General features: G+C 33.6%; 2 protein-coding genes across 6 annotated transcripts in view; both read left to right on the top strand.

Moving 5' to 3' along the window:
• The window catches only part of LOC105127416 (elongation factor 1-alpha), an 8,334-nt gene extending 2,103 nt beyond the window's left edge, over positions 1-6,231 (top strand). For 3 of the 5 annotated variants that reach the window (XM_011028690.1, XM_011028691.1, XM_011028693.1), the window contains exon 4: positions 5,302-6,231. In XM_011028690.1, coding sequence (XP_011026992.1) covers positions 5,302-5,851 — 550 coding nt within the window. In that variant the 3' untranslated portion in view covers positions 5,852-6,231. Of the gene's footprint in view, positions 1-3,376; positions 3,477-4,353; positions 4,836-4,963 lie in introns of those variants that run through there. The other 2 variants (XM_011028689.1, XM_011028694.1) reach the window with 2 other exon arrangements.
• An 881-nt stretch (positions 6,232-7,112) lies between these two features.
• Positions 7,113-9,803, top strand: LOC105127417 (elongation factor 1-alpha). Its single transcript, XM_011028695.1, has 3 exons — positions 7,113-7,216; positions 7,914-8,395; positions 8,524-9,803. Exons 2-3 carry the CDS (start codon positions 7,934-7,936, stop codon positions 9,409-9,411), a joined length of 1,350 nt encoding a protein of 449 aa, XP_011026997.1. The 5' UTR covers positions 7,113-7,216; positions 7,914-7,933; the 3' UTR covers positions 9,412-9,803.
• The last annotated feature ends 778 nt before the right edge of the window (positions 9,804-10,581 follow it).

Raw genomic sequence — 10,581 nt, 5'->3', positions numbered from 1 at the left:
AGTTTACAATATGCTGCCTGAAGCTGTTAAAAGCCTGTTTGTTAGTGGCATTGCCGTTGAAGGGTTTTTTTTAAATAATAATAATAATAATAATTTTTTCATGAGTTAAAATTATTTTTAAAAAATGATATTTTTGAAAGCATGCCTAGGGCATTGTGCATGGACTAAAAATAAATGATATTCGTAAATACCCTTAAAATATGACTTGAAGAAGATGGATAAAAGAATATCCAACTCTTTTGCATAAAGATACCTATTTGTTCAGCTAGTTGAACAAATTATACCATAGACTAATGTTCACCTATGGTCTCTGTCGTTGGCCTGTTACTGGTAACCTTCTCAGGGTTTTCTGCATTTTCTTCTTCTTTCCCGCATCTTGGAGGTGAATTTACAATATGCTGCCTGAAGCTGTTAAAATCCTGTTTGTTAGTGGCATTGCTGTAGAAGGGTTTTTTTAAAATAATAATAATAATAATTTTTTCATGAGTTAAAATTATTTTTAAAAAATGATATTTTTGAAAGCATGCCTAGGGCATTGTGCATAGACTAAAAAAAAATGATATTCGTAAATACCCTTGAAATATGACTTGAAGAAGATGGATTAAAGAATATCCAACTCTTTTTCATAAAGATAGCTATTTGTTCAGCTAGTTGGACAAATTATACCATAGACTAATGTTCACCTAGTTGAAATAATTATACTATGAACTCAAAAAATTGAAAAAAATAAATAGTGAAGTTCGATTATATTTTTTTCATGTGAATAGGGTCATGGTCCTTTTCATTTTGTGTATAGCTAGGACTTTATTTTTAGTTTCATTGGCTAGGTTACATTGATATGATTTTATGTTTTAAATTTTACATTTTAATCTCAAAAAATCATTTTTTATTTGTGTTTCAGTTCCTTGATTTTGAATTTTTTTATTTAAATTTTAAGCTGCCTAGCTAACATTTTTTTTTAAATAATAATTAATTTTTTTAACTTTTAGTTTACTTTAATGAGATTATTATAACTCTTTTTTTCCTTTTTTTTTTATCTGTATTGTATACATGTAAGTTGTTTTTATATGGTGCATGTATGAAAACAAAAATTGTTGTTTTCAACAACTAAAATTAACCATTGAGATAAAATAAATAAAAAATTATAAACCAACAAGAATGTTCATGTTAAGTATTTGATTTTTTTTGTATTTTTTAGTAAAATAACTTAAATTAAATTTATATTTGCATGGCAAAAAAAAAAAGATGACTAGCAAGAAAGTTAATTCAGGACAAAGATAAAAAATCATCAACACGAGTCATGCATCATTTTAAAAGGACAAAATCAAGTTCTATCACGGGGATACATATAAGCGAGAGACATACTTAATTCAAAAAATATTTAACAGTGTTATAAAAAATAAATTAAAAAATAACGGTTATGCTCCAGTCCTTGACTGCCACACCTCTCACATTGCTGTTTCCTTGATTTTGAATTTTTTTTATTTAAATTTGAAGCTGCCTAGCTAACATTTTTTTAAATAATAATTAATTTTTTTAATTTTTAGTTTACTTTAATGAGATTATTAAAACTTTTTTTTTTTTTTACTTGTATTATATACATGTAAGTTGTTTTTACATGGTGAGTGTATGAAAACAAAAATTGTTTGTTTTCAACAGCTAAAATTAATCATTGGGATAAAATAAATAAAAAATTATAAATCAGCAAGGATGTTCGTGTTAAGTATTTGATTTTTTTTAATTTTTTTAGTAAAATAACTTAAATTAAATTATATTTTGCATAGCAAAAAGAAAAAAAAATGACGAGCGAGAAAGTTAATCCAGGACAAAGATAAAAAATCATCAACACAAGTTATGCTTCATTTTAAAAGTACAAAATCAAGGGCGATGCATTCTATAACGGGGATACATACAAGCGAAAAACATGTTTAATTTCAAAAGATATTTAACAATGTTATAAAAAATAAATTAAAAAATAACATTAAAAACTACTTTTCAAATTTTTTTAAAAAATAAATAAGCAAATAAGTATGAATTTATTTAGAAGTGTTATTGTAGTTGTTTTTTAAAGTGATTTTTTACTGAAAAATACATTAAAATAATATTTTTTTTTATTTTTTAAAAATTAATTTAAATATCATTGCATGAAAATGATCTAAAAATAAAAAACTTAATTTGAAACAAAGAAAAAATAAAAATTAAATTAATTTTTTTAAAAATATTTTTAAAATATAAAAATAAATATAGCCTTAAATATCAGAGGTGAAATAACATACATTTTCTTCATTTCATTCAGGCTTTCATACTCATGGGTTGTGTGATGGTCACTTGTATACCAATACAAAAAAATTCGGGTGTTTGAAAATATAGCATGTATTATTTTTTAAAATATTTTTTTGATTTAAATAATATTAAAATAACATTTATTTTTAATATTAAATATTAAAATAATATAAAAAAATTAAAAAAAATTAAATTAACTTCGTAAATTACCATTTGAAAATACGATATAAACTATGTTTTTAAAAGAATTAAATATTTTTTATTAAAAATATTTTTTATAACAAGTAAATAAGTATGAGTTTATTTAAAAATATTATTGTAGCTGTTTTTTGAAGTGATTTTTTACTGAAAAATATATTAAAATAATATTTATATTTTAGATTGTTTTAATATTTTGTTTTTAAAAATAATTTTAAAAATTAAATAAATATTATTTTATCATTACATGAAAATGATCTAAAAATAAAAAAATTAATCCAAAACCAAGAAAAAATAAAAATTAAATTAAATTTTTTAAAAATATTTTTAAAATATAAAAACAAATATAACCTTAAATATCTTAAATATCAAAGGTGAAATAACATACATTTTCTTTATTTCATCTAGCTTTCATACTCATGGGTTGTGTGATGGTCACTTGTATACTAATACAAAAAAGTTAGGGTGTTTGAAAATGTATCATGTATTATTTTTTAAAATATTTCCTTATTTAAATTATATTAAAATAATATTTATTTTTAATACTAATATATTAAAAATAATATAAAAATATTAAAAAACAATTTAAATTAACTTCTTAAATTACCATTTGAAAATGTGATATAAACCATGTTTTTAAAAAATTTAAATATTTTTTATTCAAAATAAATTTTTTTATACATTTTAGATTGTTTTAATACTTTTATTTTAAAAATTAAATAAATATTATTTTAATATAAAATATATTTTAAAAAATAACTATAATCAAATATCAATAACTGAAAAGATATTTACCCTTTCCAGGGAAAAGCAACCTGCAGTTCTTGATCTACAAGCAAGGACGAGGACATGATGGGAATTCAGACATCAGATCGAGGACATTTCAGGAAAGAAAGGTGAATAAATACCTACAAACCCTATATCCCTTCTCACTCTCACATTTCTTTCTCTTTACTATCTTTTCCAGCGGCCAGGGTTTTAGCAGCTCTCTTCAGGTCGGCCTCTCTTCCCCTCCCCTTCTCCATAGCATCATTAATTGAATTTGACTGTAAATCAGTTTGCTCTGTCTAGCATTTGTGTTTTTGGGCCGTTTAATTATCTTTTAATCTGTTCTATCTCGAGCAAGATTTTGACTTTGATTTCTTCGTGCCTTTTGTTTGCGTTGAAGATTTATACACGCAGATCTATTACATGATAGTTGATATATATGGTTTCAGCATCTCGTCACTGATTTTTTTATATAGATTTAATAAGCTACTAATTTATATGATTATGAAATGCTTAGGTGTTCTTTGCTTGACTGTTTACTTTCAGTAACGGTTTCTCTTTGTTGGTATTTAGTAATAAATTTCTTATTCGACTGTTTATTTTATAGTTGCTGAATTGATATGAATGTGATTAGCGTGGCCCTGAGAATCATCAGTGAAATGAAATGAAGTTAATATAATTAGACTGATTAGTTAATTATCGTTAATTTCATCGGAACTATCTTTCATCTGCCATGTCTAACTTACCATTAGAATCATACCCTGCCCTAAAATGAAATAGTTTTTCGTTTGCTGTAGTGATGGTTTCCTAAACATCAATTTTGTATTGATTTGTTGTCCAACTATAGAAGTGCCAAGCTCTTGCTCTTGAGACTTTTTATTTTTATGTCTGCTTGGATCTGAAATCATGCCATATACAATTTTATTTTCTGTGGATAACTTACTTCTAAAATTATTATGTTTTAATTTTGTTCATTTTGCGTGTAACAGTTCAGCTCTAGGATATTGTTCTGGACACTTCAACTAGATCTAGTTGAATATTTAAGAAGTGATTTTTAGTGTCCTAGTATTTTGTTTTTAAATTTTAGACTTTTATGTATGGCAGCTCAAAACTAAGATTTCATAATGGGTAAAGAGAAGACTCACATCAACATCGTGGTCATTGGCCATGTTGACTCTGGAAAGTCGACCACCACTGGCCACTTGATCTACAAGCTTGGAGGTATTGACAAGCGTGTCATCGAGAGGTTCGAGAAGGAAGCTGCTGAGATGAACAAGAGGTCATTCAAGTATGCCTGGGTGCTGGACAAGCTCAAGGCTGAGCGCGAGCGTGGAATCACCATTGATATTGCCTTGTGGAAGTTTGAGACCACCAAGTACTACTGCACTGTCATTGATGCCCCTGGACATCGTGACTTTATCAAGAACATGATTACTGGGACTTCCCAGGCTGACTGTGCTGTGCTTATCATTGATTCCACCACTGGTGGTTTCGAAGCTGGTATCTCGAAGGATGGCCAGACCCGTGAGCACGCTCTTCTTGCTTTTACCCTGGGTGTGAAGCAAATGATCTGCTGTTGCAACAAGGTATATTTATTTTTTCTTCCTTCAAGTTAACTGTGTGGTTAATATTTCGTTGAATTCTTTCCTGTTGCATGTTTGTAGTAAGTTGTTTTTTGCTTTCTACTGATGTTTGCTGGTTCTTTTTGGAAAAGATGGATGCCACCACTCCAAAATACTCCAAGGCAAGGTATGATGAAATTGTCAAGGAAGTGTCATCCTACTTGAAGAAGGTCGGTTACAACCCCGACAAGATTCCCTTTGTCCCCATCTCTGGATTTGAGGGTGACAACATGATTGAGAGGTCCACCAACCTTGACTGGTACAAGGGCCCAACACTCCTGGATGCCCTCGACCAGATCCAGGAGCCAAAGAGGCCCTCAGACAAACCCCTCCGTCTCCCACTCCAGGACGTGTACAAGATCGGTGGTATCGGAACTGTCCCAGTGGGTCGTGTTGAAACTGGTTTCATCAAGCCCGGCATGGTTGTCACATTCGGTCCAACTGGACTGACTACTGAAGTCAAGTCTGTTGAGATGCACCATGAGGCTCTGCAAGAGGCCCTTCCTGGTGACAACGTGGGGTTCAATGTTAAGAATGTTGCTGTTAAGGATCTGAAGCGTGGTTTTGTTGCCTCAAACTCCAAGGACGATCCTGCCAGGGAAGCTGCCAACTTCACCTCCCAAGTTATCATCATGAACCATCCTGGACAGATCGGAAATGGTTATGCTCCAGTCCTTGACTGCCACACCTCTCACATTGCTGTGAAGTTTGCTGAGATCCTCACCAAGATTGACAGGCGGTCTGGTAAGGAACTGGAGAAGGAGCCCAAGTTCCTGAAGAACGGTGATGCTGGTATGATTAAGATGATTCCCACCAAGCCCATGGTGGTGGAGACTTTCTCAGAGTATCCTCCACTTGGTCGTTTTGCTGTGAGGGACATGCGCCAGACCGTTGCTGTGGGTGTGATCAAGAGCGTGGAGAAGAAGGATCCCTCTGGTGCCAAGGTGACCAAATCTGCTGCCAAGAAGGGTGGCAAGTAATCATTGTGTTGTGCAATTACTGGTTTGTTTCTTGTTAATTGTTAATTGTCCCTAAGCTGTGTGTCATGAGAATTGTAGTTCTATTTTGTGGAATCTTGTTCTGAGATTTTGGAGATTGTACTATGTTTCTAGATTCATTATCGGCTCGTGAAATTTAGGTCTCGAGCATTTGGACGCAAAGAACTCCATGTCATGTTTTTGTTTATGGGCGTTGAATTGACATTAGTTGTCTGCCCGCCTGCTCATATATTAAGTCTTCTTTCTAGTTCTACACCCTTTCCTTTCTGTCTGCTCATATTCAGCTGTCGTAAACTTGTCGATCTCTTTCTTGTATTTTGTACTATTTAGAATGCGTTGAAATGCGCTGCCTCTTGTTGTCATTTTAATTTACCTTGGGCCAATACAGGTAGCTCTAATGGTCTTCGTTGTGAAGCGCCAGTTCTTGTTTCTATCAAGCGTTCTTTCATTTTCTGTTAAATTTATGGGCTTTGTCGTGTAGATTCAAGAAGGCATTTCACTAATATATAGACTAAACATTTATAGACAATCATGACGTAGGGTTTTTGTTTTTTTAGAAATTTATTACAATAATCTATATTTTTTATTTTTAAAAATTTATTTTTATATTAAAATAATAAAAAAAATCAAAACTTTTAGAAGCTGAGAGTTCTAAAAAAATATAAAAATTTCTGGTATGTCAAAAAGTCAACTTTAAAATACAGTTCTTAAAAATATTTGGTAAAGTCAACTTGGTAATACAGTTTTTAAATAATGTAAATATAGTATTTTTTTTTTCATATACATACTTCAATAGGAAAAAAATTATTTAAAAAAGCAATTGTATTTTAACATACTTGATATTAATATAACTATTTATTAAATCTTTTTTATGCATAAAAATATATGAAATAAATTTTGGCATTTTTGATATACGTATATATATAAATGGTCTTCAACTTAAAAATAATTACTCTTTTGAAATTATAAAAATAACGGATAGAATTTAATTTTCTTTTATCTTGTCCTTTTAGCTTATGCTCTCGGTACAATAAAATTCATGGAACATCCCAAAGTCGATGCTTTGTTTAGAATTGATTTACTTGGAGCTACTCTTTTTAGTCATTTTATTTAGTTATTTGTTATTTCATTTTAAAACGGTTTAAGGTCCTTGATCACCAAGCAAGCACGCGGATTCCGTATAAAAAACAGAGCAGGTATGAGGACATGATGGCGATTCTAACCTCAAAATGAGGACATTTTAGGAAACCAAAATACCAGCAGGGTGATATAAAAATATCCACAAACCCTATCAAGAAGTCCGTCATTCCCTCCTCCTCCTCGTCGCTAGCGGCTAAAGTTTAACAGGTTCGATTCACTATCGCCTCTTCGTTTCGCTCCTGTCTTTATCTCTAATTGTGAATCACTGTGGTTATGTAGTTAATGACTGGTATTCTTATTCGTATGAAGTCTTTGATTGCTTTGTGATTTCAATTAGATTTATTAGCTTTTAATCCAATTTTGTTTCGAGAGCAAGCCTTGGGTCTAGTTTTTTAGTGCCTTTTTACTTTCTTTTGAGATTCGTATACACAGGTCTTTTAGATTATTTTGTTTTTGCAGTGGAAGTGTCTTTTTAATTGTTATACAGTTATAATAAGATAGTAAATTATTTTGTTTTGATTTCGACTTTGTTGGTTTTGGTACTGAAAAGAACTCTTAAACTTATTCTATGTTCTCTCAAGTTGTTGATTTGATATTGTTGTGATTAATCTGAATGTAAGAATTGCCACTCAAATAAACTGATAATGATGTAACTAGATTGATTAATCATATTGAATATTTATGCAGATTATCTTTTGTACGTGATTTTTTTTTGTGTGAACAGAATGTTATGCTGTGTTAAAATATCTCAGAAATCGTGATGTATTGAAGTTGGATTGGACATGCCATGGTGGATTTATTATTGTTCTGGACACTTGAACTAGATCTAGTTGAATGTTTAAGAAGTGATTTTTAGTGTCCTAGTATTTTGTTTTTAAATTCTAAACTTTTATATGTATGGCAGCTCAAAACTAAGATTTCATAATGGGTAAAGAGAAGACTCACATCAACATCGTGGTCATTGGCCATGTTGACTCTGGAAAGTCGACCACCACTGGCCACTTGATCTACAAGCTTGGAGGTATTGACAAGCGTGTCATCGAGAGGTTCGAGAAGGAAGCTGCTGAGATGAACAAGAGGTCATTCAAGTATGCCTGGGTGCTGGACAAGCTCAAGGCTGAGCGCGAGCGTGGAATCACCATTGATATTGCCTTGTGGAAGTTTGAGACCACCAAGTACTACTGCACTGTCATTGATGCCCCTGGACATCGTGACTTTATCAAGAACATGATTACTGGGACTTCCCAGGCTGACTGTGCTGTGCTTATCATTGATTCCACCACTGGTGGTTTCGAAGCTGGTATCTCGAAGGATGGCCAGACCCGTGAGCACGCTCTTCTTGCTTTTACCCTGGGTGTGAAGCAAATGATCTGCTGTTGCAACAAGGTATATTTATTTTTTCTTCCTTCAAGTTAACTGTGTGGTTAATATTTCGTTGAATTCTTTCCTGTTGCATGTTTGTAGTAAGTTGTTTTTTGCTTTCTACTGATGTTTGCTGGTTCTTTTTGGAAAAGATGGATGCCACCACTCCAAAATACTCCAAGGCAAGGTATGATGAAATTGTCAAGGAAGTGTCATCCTACTTGAAGAAGGTCGGTTACAACCCCGACAAGATTCCCTTTGTCCCCATCTCTGGATTTGAGGGTGACAACATGATTGAGAGGTCCACCAACCTTGACTGGTACAAGGGCCCAACACTCCTGGATGCCCTCGACCAGATCCAGGAGCCCAAGAGGCCCTCAGACAAGCCCCTCCGTCTCCCACTTCAGGACGTGTACAAGATTGGTGGTATCGGAACTGTCCCAGTGGGTCGTGTTGAAACTGGTTTCATCAAGCCCGGCATGGTTGTCACATTCGGTCCAACTGGACTGACTACTGAAGTCAAGTCTGTTGAGATGCACCATGAGGCTCTGCAAGAGGCCCTTCCTGGTGACAACGTGGGGTTCAATGTTAAGAATGTTGCTGTTAAGGATCTGAAGCGTGGTTTTGTTGCCTCAAACTCCAAGGACGATCCTGCCAGGGAAGCTGCCAACTTCACCTCCCAAGTTATCATCATGAACCATCCTGGACAGATCGGAAATGGTTATGCTCCAGTCCTTGACTGCCACACCTCTCACATTGCTGTGAAGTTTGCTGAGATCCTCACCAAGATTGACAGGCGGTCTGGTAAGGAACTGGAGAAGGAGCCCAAGTTCCTGAAGAACGGTGATGCTGGTATGATTAAGATGATTCCCACCAAGCCCATGGTGGTGGAGACTTTCTCAGAGTATCCTCCACTTGGTCGTTTTGCTGTGAGGGACATGCGCCAGACCGTTGCTGTGGGTGTGATCAAGAGCGTGGAGAAGAAGGATCCCTCTGGTGCCAAGGTGACCAAATCTGCTGCCAAGAAGGGTGGCAAGTGAACCGAGCAGGTTGATGCTATTGAAAGCTATTTTAAAAATAATGTCTTGCTTTTTATTGGTTGTCTATCCCATGGACGTCCATCTTTGTGTCATGAGACTTTTAGTTTTATGTGGTCACCATCATCACAAGGCTGTTCACAGAACTGGGTTCTTGATCGGCGGTGGCGTGATTCAAGGCTTGACGTTCTTTCTGCAGTCAGGTTCTGCTTTCATTTGTGCTGGCTTCTCCAAAATTTAGATGTTGGTGATGTTTCTAGTTTCATGAAGAGCTCTTATTTTAATTTTAATGTCTAGTTATCGGACTCAGGGAACTTTCGGAAGACGTGTTGTGTTTAATCTGAAATTTCATGTCAAAACTCGTTATCAGTCAGTACATCTTTTATTTCGCGTTATTCCTTTGGATTTTCTTTTTCTTGATAGAATGAATGCCATGTAATACATTGCATCCTAGCGATGCTTTGCAAGCTCTGCTTCTGTCTCGGGGATGCTTTCTGTCTTAATTAGTTTCTGCCATTTACACCGAGGATGCGTGTACAAATACACTGGGAAGAGGTGGTTTATGCGATGAAAAACCCGAGAGTTGTTTTTTTCTGTGGAAGCGTCTTCATGTGTCTCCTTTCTTTCTTCTGCGCATCTGGAAGTGTGTAGAGGTCCTGTCCAGTCAATCATGCATCATTTCATAAATCTGGAGTGTGAAAAGGTTCATGAACTAGATCATCCATCGCTTTATAACTTGGGCGACAGAGAAACCATTGAAATCTTTAATATTGGGGAGCCCTGTGCATATCGAATTTAAGGATGCCAAATACCGAAGCTTAAGCGATGGTTGTGGGCTGAAACTTTGACAAGGTGTTGAAGAATAAAACTCTTAGGATTGGGCTAATAACTGTGTATAGGGTCTGTTTTGTTATGTAGACTTCATCTTATTGAGCTTTTGTACAATATTTTGTTTACAGGAGTTAAAAGGGGTGACCCTTGTCTAAAAATCATCGATCCATTTTAACTATTTTACGGATTTACGTAGAAATATATGGTTTTAAATCCATACGTTTTTCACATTTAATAGATTGCTCATAAGGGTTTTTGAAAGTTTAGATTGAAAAGAGAGAGAGAGGGGTAATGTGCTATATAGGATTTTACTTTCTTTTTCCTCAACATGTACAAAACAAA

Source organism: Populus euphratica, unplaced genomic scaffold (genome assembly GCF_000495115.2).
Source record: "Populus euphratica unplaced genomic scaffold, PopEup_1.0 scaffold13.1, whole genome shotgun sequence".
Taxonomy (NCBI): Eukaryota; Viridiplantae; Streptophyta; class Magnoliopsida; order Malpighiales; family Salicaceae; genus Populus; species Populus euphratica.
Note: the sequence above shows the minus strand (reverse complement) of the source record. Positions and strands in the feature narration are given on the sequence as shown.

Bases quoted from the DNA above. Each gene is read 5' to 3' on its own strand.
- LOC105127417 (XM_011028695.1), top strand. From the start codon at position 7,934: ATGGGTAAAGAGAAGACTCACATCAACATCGTGGTCATTGGCCATGTT. The intron at 8,396-8,523 runs GTATATTTATTT...TTTTTGGAAAAG, and splicing joins TGATCTGCTGTTGCAACAAG to ATGGATGCCACCACTCCAAA.